This window comes from Cupressus sempervirens, chromosome 7 (genome assembly GCF_028749045.1).
Source record: "Cupressus sempervirens isolate cs-2001-9-10 chromosome 7, ASM2874904v1, whole genome shotgun sequence".
Taxonomy (NCBI): Eukaryota; Viridiplantae; Streptophyta; class Pinopsida; order Cupressales; family Cupressaceae; genus Cupressus; species Cupressus sempervirens.
Genome location: NC_143124.1, coordinates 794,387,493 through 794,401,738, shown reverse-complemented (window position 1 = coordinate 794,401,738; position 14,246 = coordinate 794,387,493). Strand labels below are relative to the sequence as shown.

General features: G+C 34.1%; 1 protein-coding gene across 2 annotated transcripts in view; it reads left to right on the top strand.

Annotated features, from left to right (window-relative positions):
• The window catches only part of TAF5 (TBP-associated factor 5), a 195,178-nt gene extending 183,834 nt beyond the window's left edge, over nt 1–11,344 (top strand). For both annotated transcript variants that reach the window (XM_089793024.1, XM_089793023.1), the window contains exons 15-19: nt 6,585–6,701; nt 7,470–7,735; nt 10,254–10,349; nt 10,482–10,554; nt 10,644–11,344. In XM_089793024.1, coding sequence (XP_089649150.1) covers nt 6,585–6,701; nt 7,470–7,735; nt 10,254–10,349; nt 10,482–10,554; nt 10,644–10,697 — 606 coding nt within the window. In that variant the 3' untranslated portion in view covers nt 10,698–11,344. The remainder of the gene's footprint in view (nt 1–6,584; nt 6,702–7,469; nt 7,736–10,253; nt 10,350–10,481; nt 10,555–10,643) is intronic.
• Nucleotides 11,345–14,246: the final 2,902 nt, after the last annotated feature.

Genomic DNA, 14,246 nt, shown 5'->3' with positions numbered 1-14,246 from the left:
TGTATGAATCCTAAACATATTTCAATAGCTAGCAAATCTTAAACTGAAATTTGATGAAGTGAAAATGGCAGGAAAGTTGTTAGGGAATGTTCTGCTCTAATCAGCTGCTCCAAGATGCTTCAACTATCTTGTTGTGTGCCCTGTTCAGGGCCAGTTAGATTTCCATGTTTCACCTTTACACAACTTTTACACAATTTAACTGTTTGTGAATCATCATATTTTGATTGTAAACAATTAGTGAACTGCCATTGGATATACTGAAAAGGTTGGGAAATGTAGGATAAGTGCAGACTGAGTAATAACAACTAATAGTAATCAAAATCTTGACCCTACATTTCTCGACCTTTTCAGTATATCTGATACCAATTCATTGCTTGTGTAAAAGTAGTGTCAGTTTAAAATGAATTTTTTTCGAGATGCAGTGTTTATGCTATGCTGGGATTGCTAGGTGTAACAGATGTTTGAGTTAGTTTTTCTTCTTGTTCTTTCAATTTAAACTAATTTTCTGATGGATATTGTCATAGCCTTGTCTCCAGCTGTTTGTTTTTTAGTTCCTTCTCATTAGAGGTTATAGAACAGACTGAGCTCTGTTGAATACTTTTTTTTTCATAAGTTCTAGTGCTGCAATGTTGTTGCCTTTACAAAATAAATTTTTATATAATTTTTAGTTACTTTTACCATAATGACTACATATCTTTGTATACTGTGAAAAAGAAAATATTGCATTATTCAATGAGATGTTGAAAATGTGGGTAGTAGAAGACATCCCTTAGAGTTTAAGCATTGTTTGGATTAGCCCAAACAAGTGCAAGAAAAAGTCACTCGAGTGTTAAAGATGACACTAATATAGAGCAAGTGTATAGGACTAATCAGATTAATAAATTATAGTAATAAAATAAGGACAAAATTGAAACTATATAACAAAATTAGCCAATTAAAAATAACAGAGCACAACCATCCTGTAATTTCAAAGTCCGCTACACTATTGTGAATTTTGTTTGGTAATCTCTATCCTCTTTATGCCTAGAAACAGATAATTGCTCACAAGGATTTAACAGGGAGCGGAATAGATAAAACCTGGTTAAGCAATTTAAACAAAATATGCAAAGTACCTTATTCTTAGCGGCCTGCTGGTTTCATCTAATGAGGCATCATTAAGATTATCAAGTTATCTTGTTTCCTTCAGCTCAACAATTTGCTCTTTTTTGTAACTAATATCAACTCAGGCTATAAACACATTGACAGGTTTCACATTATATTTCCCAAAGGCTCTGCAGTAGTTTGCATTGACATTACTATCCACCTAATATTTATTTCAACTTCTGATCTCTTTATTTTTCTTCATCTAGGTGTTTTTTTCTTCTATCAAGTCTTCCTTGCATAATCAACTAAGGCCAATGTCTGTCTTATTTGATTCAAACTTTGTAGCTTTTGAAATATATAGATATCTATCATTTTCTGTTCATCTCTCTTCTAATCTTTGTTTCTCCTCTGCCTCTCTCCTTCATGATGCAATTGGCACCATTTAAGACAGAAAAAGAGAAACATGGAGAGAACCCAAACAGAGCAAATTCGAAAAGCTTAGAGAACTGTTTATCACATTAAATAAATTGCAAAAATTATGCAACCAGTTTCATAATCTTAAAGCTACTCTGCAATCCCCCATACCTCGGCTGTACACTTACACCCTGCCGTGGTGCAAGCGCTAGTATATATATCTTCCATATATGATTTGTCTGACTGAAGCTACAAAACATCAACAGAATGCAATGAGCCCATGGTGGTACCCTATTCATGGTTAAATGCTATTCAAATGCACTCTGCTGCGAATCTAGATGCAACGATGGATAGAACAATTACAACTATGGGCATTTTGAACATTTATAAGGGAAGCCCTAGTGCTCAACGTCACTATGTACCTGGCCTTGTTTCCCAAGAATGGGAGGAATATTTTAAAGATTTAGATTGTCCTACAATAAATCTGAGGTAAATTTCCATGCACATTATTGAATTGGTGTATGTCATGTTTTGATTGATAGAGAATCTTTGTCAATTTTGATGGATTGCCCAACGGCATTGTAATAAAATGTTATAAAAATGTATGATATAGATGGAACAGTTGTTGGTCGTTGAACCAATTGTTGATTGACAGTGTCTCAGATAGGTACTAGGGTATCAAATGATGAATGCCCAGCTTTGTAAATGGTTAAGCATGTTTGTAGATAGTAGGGGAAGGTGTAGTCTAGTAAGGTTTTGCTATAAATTTATGTCTCCAGGATTGGCTATAGTATCTCATTTTGAACCTAGTTCTTGCTCCCACTGGACACTTTTGTTGGGATGATTGTAAGTTTGTAACAAGTTTTGTTCAATGTATTTTAAACTCTATTATAATGGTCTTGTTAAGTATCACATGGGCCCTGGGTTTTGCTGATGTGTAGCGGATAATTAGGCATATTCATCACAAGGTTCCCTTTCTTTTGGTGTTGTGTAAATACTATATACAATCTTTTTCTTTTTTACTGATTTGCAGACATATTTTCATGTTCTGTGCAAGTTTGAGGCTTTGTCCATGAATGGAGTAGGCATTGGTTTGGTTGTTGAGGGCCAAACATATATTATTATAATAATCTCTTTGTCCTCAATAGTCAAGGAGTAAATTAGGGTCCTACATGCTTTCATGATTCGGTATTATAAATCAAGGAACATTCAACTGACCTCAAATGTATAGAATCTAGATCACTAGAGAATCATATCCATTCATGCCCACACCTTGCACTTGTTTGTGAAATGTGAAATTGGATTCACTCATGGGGATATAATATTGCTGTCTTATGTAACTGCATATGGAATGATGTAGTTGTGAAATTAATAAGAGGTTTTACAGACAGGCAGGTAGCCTTTGGCCTAGTGAGAACTATTGAGTTCAACATTGTTCGGGATAGCTGCTGTTGTTTCAACCATGCTTCATCATAAATTCTTAATCGATTAGATTCTTTGTAACAAAGACCTCTAGGAATACCCTCCTGTATTTGTATGAGTTTAAAATGAAGGAGCGAATACTCAGGAATTGGCTTTTAATCATCCATAATCTGCTGACGAGCCCATTTCCCATCCTTCTGAAGATGAATCCCTGCCCTCGAGGATAGATGAATACTGTAGAATCGTGGAGTAGTGATTTTGGGAACCAACAAATTAGATGTAAGAGAATGTTTAAGTTGGTATGGGGTAGCTTAGAGCAGGCTTTGGTAGAGAAGAAACATGGTATTTTGAGCAGTTTTGGCTTCTTTGGAAAACCACCACTAATTCTCAGTCAATGGTTCTATCACAAAAGACATTTTTGTGCTGTTGAAGAGCAGTGGTTTCATAACAGCATGCAGGGTTATACTTCCTTTTGCTCTTTGAGTTTCTCTATTGTAAGGCTTTAACAAGCCATGACAAACCCGAATTGTTTTTGGGGATCCGTAATTGGGACTAGAGTAGATATATGCAATATTTTTGAATTCTCAAGTTGACCATGTGAAGACAATATCATGACTATGAAGTTGCCAGAGTGGCTTATAGATCATCAGGGGCTGAATTAGAGTTAGATTCATGCTCGTGAGGAACTCAAGATGCGTACATTTGTAATTTGTCATTGGAGTGTGGATTTAGGTATGTGGTAGCTACAGTTTGCTGGAGTTTTCTCCATCTGTGGGTTTATCCAAGGTACATCTACGCTCTTTCTTTTAGTGATATTTGTTTTCCCTATTGCTTGCATTTTCTGAATTCACTATGCTAAGAGTAATTCTAGCCAAGTTTTTCCTCAATTTAATCCTATAAATGGATGAATAGTCTATGGAATAACCATCCCAGTTTACAGATCACTATTATAATATAGTTGTGGTCTCCAAAAAATGTATTTATCCTTGACTTTGTACTAGCCATTTGAGGAGAGTGGATGGCTCATAATTAGGATAGTGAGGATCTTATACTAGTGGTGTTAAAGTAGAATGTAGTGTCCCTCTTTTTAGCAAGTTCCTGCAGTAGGCTAGGTCAGTTCACCATCACGACCCTCGTGAGTTGGCAGTAGGATTTGAGAGTCTTAGTTATGTGGTTATAGGCATTCCAACAACCTATGATGTGATTTGGCTCCACTTGAGGGACTTACTATTTATAGTGAGTCAAATTGTTGGTTCTGATAAGCTTAGTTGAGTGAGAGGAGTTGGGTAATGCTCTCAGTTTTTATTTCGGGCTTCTAATTTGTGCTTCATTCATCCTCTTTCATCATCAAGATCACTTTGGTATTGTCAGATTTAGAGTCTGATGCTTCTTTAGTTGTTTTCGCAAGATGGGTGAATTATTGTTATTATTCATCAAAATACGCTAAGGTTGTTATTTTTGTTGGTGTTGTTTGTTGGTCACCTCAGTACCATAGCTTGTTGGAACCGGTACGAAAAGTTTTAAATCGTGGGAACAAGAAATAGTGGCCTTGCATGTCAAAATATTGAGTTATGGTGGAGGTGGTCATTTTTGAAGCCAAAAACAATTAATAAATTATATTAATAATACTTTATTATATTTTAATGTTGTGTAGAGGAAGCTTCTTAAGTGGAGTTCTGTTGGGAAACTGGTGTCATTTGGAGATTTTAAATATGAGGACATTTGATGAGAAAAGCATCCAATTATTTGATTATCTTATTTTTCTTTGTTGTCTTTGTGACACTTCTAAAGTTTTGATTTTTGTGCCTTTGTTGAAGTATAATGGTTTGGGATCTACAGCTGAAGTATTGTAGATTCAATTCTAAGATTTCTTGGCAAATTGTGTTGAGGTATATGATTTGTCATTTCTCTTACTGTATTAATTGTTGCTAAGGAGAAGTTAAATTTTTCTTGCTGCTGGAGGTTGTTTTGGAATTTGTGAAGGGATTCACTGGACTTGTTATAACAAATTGTCTGCTGGTTGATTTGAAAACAAAATAATTCCTTTCCTTTAATTCTGCTGTTCTGTTTCGCTTAAAACATGAATATCTCTGTTCCATACAGTTTGTACTGACTTCCAAGGTTATACACATCATCATCAACATGTATACTATCTCCATCTAACTTTGCTAGTCATAACATGACGTCAGCAACAAGTTACAAACAAAATAATACACTGCTGTATACCAAATTCATACTTAGACAATTTTCTGATGCCAAAAGGTAAGTATGTTTATTTTCAAGGTTTCCTGTAAGCATGTACATCATGTATTGCCATAAATGACAACAATTACATATTCTCATTAGCCAATTGTCAACATGTCTTACCTACTAGCTTATATATATTTATTCAGATAATATCTATATTAAATACTTAGACAATTTTCTGATGCCAAAAGTTAAGTATGTTTATTTCCAAGGTTTTCTGTAAGCATGTACATCATGTATTGCCATAAATGACAACAATTACATATCCTCATTAGCCAATTGTCAACATGTCTTACCTACTAGCTTATATATATTTATTCAGATAATATCTATATTAAATACGCTGATCGATATCTTTCTGAGGCGCCTATAGTTGTTGAAGGGTTAAAATGGAGAACTGGATTTGTCAGCCACAAGTATTTAATTTCGAACTGCAGTTGTTAGTCTAAGTAATATATGTCTAATTGTAGTTGTCAGCAAGTATTTATTTTCGAAGAAAGATCATTTGAAACTGTCAAATAGTAGTTGGTATTTATCGGAGAACAAGATCAATGGAAAAGTAAAACTGTAGTTGGTATTTATCGCCGAAGAAAGATCATTAAAAACTGTCAAACTGTAGTTGGTATTTATCACAAGATCAATGCAAAAGTCAAATTGCAGTTGTCATCAGCAAATATTTATCGCTGAATAACCATTGTATTTATCGCAGAAAGATGAATTGAATAGTCAAACTATGTCAAACTGCAGTTGTCACCAGCAAGTATTTATGATTGAATAAACATGGACACAGATTATTTTATGACCATTCTTCCATTGTAGGACGCCTATCGGCATATTAAGTTCATGGATTGTAACTTCTAATTTTTTGGGTATTGTTAATTTAGATAATAGGGGATATTTTATCAACTGGGTTGTTGGTATTTTGTGAAAATACTCAGTATCTGAGTTGATATTGAAATCTAGAAACCTTTATTCACTATGTAATATCCAAATATTTGAGTTGAAATTATTATTGCAATATCTTCTATTTGGCTGCTATATTGTTGTATCAAAAATTGCTAAATCTCAAAAACAAAAGAAAATCAAATCAATTCTTCAGCACATATTGCTTGCAAAGTGTTTGACAAAATGTCAAACAACTGAATTATAAAAGAATTTGGTGTTTGTTATGAAGTTATAACCGGTTGGGGTTATTACATAGAATCGTTAATTTCCTTGACAATCATAGGAATTTAACATGCTTAGTTGTGTAGGTGGGGCTAGGTTGCTAGGCTGAGCTATTGTGAAGTTGCTATATGGTTTTTATGTATGACAAATTTTCAGAATCATAGTGTAGAACATTCTCATTATGGTTATAACAGTTAAAACTTCAAAATTCAAATATTTTTCCCATTGACTTCAAAAATTGATGGATGCAGTTTAGCCCTGTTGGACACTATTTTGTAAGTGCTTCACATGACCGGACTGCCAGAGTTTGGTCCATGGACAGAATCCACCCTCTACGAATCATGGCAGGACATCTTTCGGATGTTGATGTAAGTTAAACTCTGCGGTCTTTTTGTATTTTTTTCCTCTCTAGTTAGTCTGTTGATTTAGAATCTCTCAGTTGTCACTTTCCTAATTTTCATTTCAAATTGCATTCCTTTTTAAATGAAGATTGATATTTCTTCACGCTCTTTGGTTTAGTAGTAATAAATATTAGATAATAGTGTTAATAAACTATATCATTTCTAGAATGATGGATACTGTACATCATCTGTACTGATCTGAGCCAATTGTATTTTCCAGTAGTTTTTTAATTTGCAAAAGCGTGATACATGGATATTTTGTCACACATTTTTCATGCACTTAAAATTTAAACATGTAAAATTTCTGGTTGTCATCATCCAAATTTACTGAAAAAGATCTCAACTATACATTCATTTTGAAAATGATAACCTATGAATTTATTATTCAGGATATTGTAGGATAGTAATATGCTAACACACTAGTCCCTTGAGATACAACAACGTTTTAAGCATCCAGCAACCATAATGTGCTTTTACAGCATCTTGAACTGTTAAAATAGACAATGTATAGAGTCTTAGTAAGCAAAACCCAAATGCTGACAAGGTATAGGACGAGTTTTGGAAATGATTAGACATGCACATATCTGTAAATTATTGAACCTTTTCCACCATTTTAGTTTGTTTTAAAGGGTTATATCTCTAGGTTTCTCTTATTATTTTGTTATGCATTTTCTGCTAGTTATAATTCTTGAAAAATGCTGACTTCTTTTGTATGTTTAAAATTTTGGAACACAGTGCGTGCAGTGGCATGCCAACTGCAATTATATTGCTACCGGATCCAGTGACAAGACTGTAAGATTATGGGACGTTCAAACTGGTGAGTGTGTACGCATGTTTGTTGGTCATCATGGCATGGTCTTGTCCATAGCAATGTCTCCTGATGGGCGTTACATGGCATCTGGAGATGAAAATGGTACTATTAGAATGTGGGATCTGTCAAGCGGTCGATGTATAACTCCTTTAATGGGCCATACAACCTGCATATGGACGCTTGCTTTCAGGTACATAGTTCATTCTCTTTTCGATACACAGATTATTTATTGGAAAATGAACAGCTTATGTTGCAGGGTTAGCCTTAACATACTGAGCTGCATTGCTTTATGTGAGAGTTTTACAAATTGGTTTGTGGTTGTCTAAGATGAGTTTTCTAGTGTTCTTATTTACTATATCGTTGCTTATTGAGAACTGCCTTATTTAGTTAGCATAATTTGTGTCTGTATTTTTGTTATGTTTGAATTTAAACTCATGGGCCTTCTGATCTGCTTTTTAAGATGTGGTGGGTTCATTTTACAGTTTCTCTGATTCGTTTACTTTTTAACATGGATTTTATCAATGCCCTCGTACAAAATTTTGTTTTTAATAAGAGGCATACAATGTATGTTGAGGGTCTTAATGTGACAGTAGTGAATCAATTGTTACTAGCTATGTCACAAGGTTCACCGAATTTTTGGCATTAGGTTCGAAATTCGGCAAACCAATAAAAATAAAAATAAATTCGTATAAATTTGCTTCAAATTCGTATGGATAAAAACGGGTAAAAATTATCTGCAATTTAATGAACAATGGCTAGGGCAAATCAGTTCCGACCAACGGCTAGGGCAAATCGTTTCTGTTTTCGTGTGAGTCTGGACTATACATTGCACCATCACCCGCCATCATTCTGCAGCACCGCCCACTGTTGTTCAGAACAGCCGCCATGCCATAGCTGGTGATGTGAGTCTGCTGTGAAATTGTCATCGCAGCCAAATAATTGGTCAATCTTCCCTCCAAATCTCTGTTGTTGCCACGGCCGATTCAACCAGGCAATCCTACTATGTTTAAAGTTGTATTTGTTTTATATGTTTTTAGGTTTAGTTTAATAGTTGTGTTTGTTTTATTTGTTTTCAGGTTTGGATTGTTCATTTTATTTATTTATTGTTAGATTATTTTACTTTTATAAATTTTAGTTTGTTCAAAAGTTGAATTTGATGTATATATATATTTATTGAGAAATAATATTTCTGATTTTATTTTTTAGTTTCTATTTAGAAATTAGTATAATCGTTAATAGGTTAATTTATTATTACATTACTTTTATTATTTTCAATCTCTTTATTATAGAGAAAAATAAAATAGTTATTATACTTTTATTTTTTATTTTAAACTATTATAATTTAGTAGTTTGGTTTTTCCTTTAACATTTAATATTGTATTTAAAATATTATTTTTTCTTTTTCAAAGTCTAATAAAAATATTCTTCTTTGTTGATAAATTAAAATATAATTTGATATTTATTTATTTCGCATTGTAGTGTGTAAAAGAATTATCTAATATATTTTGTTCAAAATTTAATATTGTATTAAAAACAATTATTTTTTCCTTTGTCAAGTCTAATTAAATTATTTTTGTTTGTAGTTAATTAAAGTAGAATTTAACATTTATTTATTTTGTATTATATTGTTTAAAATGATTATTTGATATATTATGTTACAATGCATTTAAAATAAATATTGAATGAATAATAATAATTATTGGAGAGTTGTTTTGTTTTGTAGGGTTGAACTGAAAAGTTCTGAAACACATAAACATATAAAAATATTCAATACTATGCAAATTAATTCACTACTTAGAATAAATATTCACCAATACCATGGACAACTAGAAGAAATTCCATGTTTTGCCACTCACCACAAAGTTACAAACCCTCCTATAGCTAGGAATCTAGGGTTGAAAATTATATATTTATATATGTTTTTAAATTTTAAGGCGAATTTGATGTCGAATTTTTTTCCATTTTTTTCCTTGTCGAACTTCATCCGAACTTCATAGCTGTCGAACTCGAACTCGAACCTCGCGACTTAGGTTACTAGGACTGTAATTAGTGAAAGAAGAAATTGAAAAAGGGAACATGCAGTTATAATTTGCTAAGCTGTCATTTTGAACATTTAACAACCAATATTGAGTTGAATCTATTGGTGTAAACTTTATGCGAGCTAATACTATGTATGCTCTTATGTTGGATTGATTTCTTATTCTGAAACTCAGCAGTAAGTCTTCTACATTCCATGTCTTCTAGATTTTCAAAGAAAGAAGTGTTAAATTGGATGCAAATATTATTATATTTGTAGTATTTGGAATTCTAAGCCAGATTTTGTTTGAGATTAACCCTCGATTGAGCAATGCAATAGACACGCACGCACGCACGCACACACACAGACATTGATTTGTGTACTTAAAATGAACTTCATAACTGAGGACCATAAGTAATTTAAATCCAAGAAGAGCACATATGTCTACCAAATGTCAGTATATAGAGGCATTGATTTGTGTAATTATAATGAAGTGAACTTCGTAACTGAGGACCATAAGTAATTTAAATCCAAGAAGAGCACACATGTCTACCAAATGTCAGAACTGAAGATAATGTGGAGTTGCCTCAAACTATATATTCCTTGTTTCATAAAGCTGTACACGTTAGTGCTGTATGTATTTTGTACGACTATTAAAGATACTTGACATACTTTCTGGTGTTTCTGACAGTTGTGAAGGTTCACTACTCGCATCTGGCTCAGCTGACTGTACAGTTAAATTATGGGACATCAATGCAAGTTCAAGAACAACTCGGATGGAAGAAAAGTATACTTATATTATATTGTACCATCACTTAAATGGGTTGCATATAGTAGCGATGAGAGTATAGATATGTTTTTCTCATCTCATTACATATATTACGGTCATGCTGTAGCTAAAATAAGCCTTTTGTTGCAGAGCTGGAAATGCCCAGAGATTGAGATTATTAAAAGCTCTTCCAACAAAGTCAACCCCTGTTCATGCATTACGAGTAAGATCTTAACCATTTTATTTCAATTAACAGACTAGTATGTTGGAAATTGTCTGATGTTTTCTGCATGATATGGTTGTTTTGATTAGTTTTCTCGGAGAAACCTCCTATTTGCTGCTGGTGCATTTACCAAAAACCCATGAAGTTGAGTTAGTTGCACGTCGTTCTAATTATTTAGTTCTAGTGGAGAAGCTCATGAAAGTGACTAGGTTGCACATTGATCTAATTAACCAGTTTTGAGAAAGAAACCCATGAAGGTTGCTAGGTTGCATGTTGGTCGAATTATTTACTTTTGAGGAAGAAGCCCACGAAGGTTACTGGAATGGACAGTCATCTAATTGTCCTGTTCTAACTTCAAATAGAGAAACTGTTAAAGGTGGATATGGGTTACAGACATCTACTTGTCCCTTTTGAAGGTCTAATGGACAAATCTATCAAGATTGGTAAAGTAATTGGTGGTCTAATTACCCCATTCCTGTGTTAATATTTTGCACAATTTTCATTTGAAATTTCATAAGTGATCTATCCTGCTGTCAAATTTGCTCTCAGTAATGCTAACAGATTTCCACAATCCATACAGCTATCTGTTTTGTGCTTCTAAATTTGTTTGTGTAAAATTAACATAAACATTTCAGGTCATACTACGTAATCTGTCAGGATAAAAGGGAGCTCAATGAGCTGTGGTCAATTATCATTGTCATTATTTAAATATTTATTCTACAGGGTTTCCATAATGGCTATGATGATTTAAAATGCTCAATTAATACAAAAAAATTCAGGTTGTATCTCCCCTGCAGTGTATCTGTGAAGTATTATGAGTTCAGTATTGGCTGAGGTCTTGCAGCATGCTATTTCTTAAATGATTTGCATGATTTTTCTCTTTCAAAATGTTGATATTAAAAAAGCTACCACTTGTGTCCGGACAGTATTATGGATCATGGACATATGAGTCCCTTACTAGAAAAGAACCTTGTTGAAAATGTTAATAACTTGAAACTCATAGGTTTAGCGCAAATTTTGGTGATGTATAATGGTGTTCATGAATTTGACTTTGTATAGATTTTTCTTGTAACACTTAATCTATGCTCCTTGATCTTAATTATTTTAACTTCTAGCAACAGAGATGTGCTAATCGATTACAAATGTATTTTTTGTTAATCTATAAATGATCTGATATGATCTAATCACTTTTTATTCAATTTTATTTTACATAAAATATTTGTGGAAAGTTAGTCATGTAGTTCCGAATAAGGGGTTCTATTGTATTAACAACATATTAAATTTGGTTGTAATTTAAGAGTTAAATGGTAAATTGCTCATTAATTTCTGAATGAACAATATAGTATACAATCTATATAGAGGTCATAATAGCTTCTGTAAGATATTTTCCTCATTTAATCAATTTCAAGCTATTGAGACAATTTCTGAAAAAGCAACATTGCATTGGAAGGAATAATAACATAGTTTTTGCATTATTTCAATGTATGCTCTCATTTGTAGATTTAATGGTTTTATTTCTTCTCTTGGTTTCAACAAATGGGCTTTGGAGAATTCAAAGGTTCCTAATTGAGGGTAGGATTGAACTAATTTGGAGAATTCAAACGTTCCTAATTGAGGGTAGGATTGAACTAACTCCATCCCTTTGCTAGAGGTTCCGTGGCATTGGTTCAATTGGGCGACAATAGGTTGTGGATGTTGGATAGTAGTGGGGATAGCATTCTGCGCCCCCTTAAACCTTGATCTCTTGCCCTTAAATCACATTTGTTTAATATTAAATATTTTTCTCATTTGGGTCGAGACTTATCAATCTCCCATTCCAATTTGGAGAAGTCTTGTATTGAACCCATCAATAATGTTCCTATTCATTTCTTATAGGAAGATGCTACAATGATAACATGACTGTCTATTGGTGGTTACGCTCTCATAGATATTGACATCTCTAAGGATCTTCTTGGGATATTGTCTTGTTGGGAATAAGCTATGGACTGAAAACTCGATAACAAGTTTCCCCATTCACTAGAGGAGATACTTTTTTGTAAGACTCGGTTTCAACCACCCTAAGCTCTCACTCCAAGTAAGGCAATGCAACTTGTTGGAAAAAGAACACTATTGTGTGAGCTTTTAACAACTACGGGTAATTGGTTACGAGAGGTTGGAGGAGGATTTATCCCTAAGGGCCACATAATATTTTGAGACTGTTGATTGATGTATTCTCTTACAAGAAAAACAAAAAGAACTCATTGTATATTAGAGGTTTTTTTTTTTTTTTTTTTTTTTTTTTGGCTATAATGTATTTTAAGATTGTTGATCTATGTATTCTCTTACAAGAAAAATACAACCAATTAATTATATTTTAGAAGTTCCTTTGGTTCCTATATGCATCTAACTTATTGGTGTAGGAGCACTTAAAGGCTTGGGGCAATACCCTAAAGTTTTGGCTTGAAGACCCTTAAAGTGGAGTCTCCAATCTAACAAGGGCAAGTGAAAAGCCCATTGGAGTGTTTTGCTTAAGTTTGTGATCATTTGGTTATGATTAGGTCTATTAGGACCTAAGTTGCCATAGTTATTTAAACATGTCACCTATCCTCGTGTGGAGATGGCAAGGATATTATGGTCAATTATGATGTTGAAGGGGTTTGAGTCATTAGAAACCCAACCACATCAAGAGAAATAAAGTGGTATGTGGAAAGATAAATAGTTGCTCAAAGTTGCATGTAACTTTGCAACATTGTTAATGTTTTTTATTACGGAAAACAGGTTTTGAAGAGTCCTTGAAACCTTTCACATAAAAGATTTTCAACAATAACCAAGAGACTACAGACAAAAGATGAAATAGGTCCCCAACCAACAAAGGGAGGACCAGGGTAGCCCTACAGATAACATAGTGCGTTTTTGCCACCAGTTACAACTCAAAACAATTAAGATCTCCTACCCTAAGAAGACGGTCTAAGGAAAGTTGGGAATGTTTGTATTTCTTGCCTTTAACCTTTGTCCAACCTTCCTCTCCTCGAAAAGCCTCCTCCCACACCAAAGCCTCACCAACAGACCCAATCGGAGAAGTAGGTAAGATCTCATCTGAACCATTGACCAACAGAACCCAAACTACAGAGGAAGGTGATCCCGTTGCTGCCAAATCCTCCAACGAATCAAGATCTGAACCAGTTGAAGTAGGGCAACTATCGCCCACTATTGCCAAATCCTCCAACGAATTAAGATCTGGACCAGCCGAAGCAGGGCAACTGTCGCCCTCAGCACCCACAACATCTTTAAGGACCAAGTAATGCTAAACCAAAGCCCCAAGCCACCAAGAGGGTCTTTTCTTTGATTTCCTTACTTCTGCAGGGCAATATGTAGCTATATGACTAGTCTCAGAGCATACCCCACAATAGAAAGTAATTCCTTCATAGTCTAGAGTTTGAATCCAGGAACCATTAGGGACCTCAAGCTTGATCTTCTCAGGTAGTCCCTTCGATGTATCCATGACCACAAGGATGTGAGCATAAGTAGAATGCGGGATATCAGAAGATTTGGAGTCCACCATTTGGAAGTCACCAATGACATGTCCCACAGCTTCAAGAACTCAATCTAGCCACAGGTGAAGGGGGAGATTCAGGAGTCTTAACCCAAATAGGCATATGAGCAAATGATTTTGTTGCAAGATCAAAACCCTTGTGCCAGGGTTTGGCCAACAG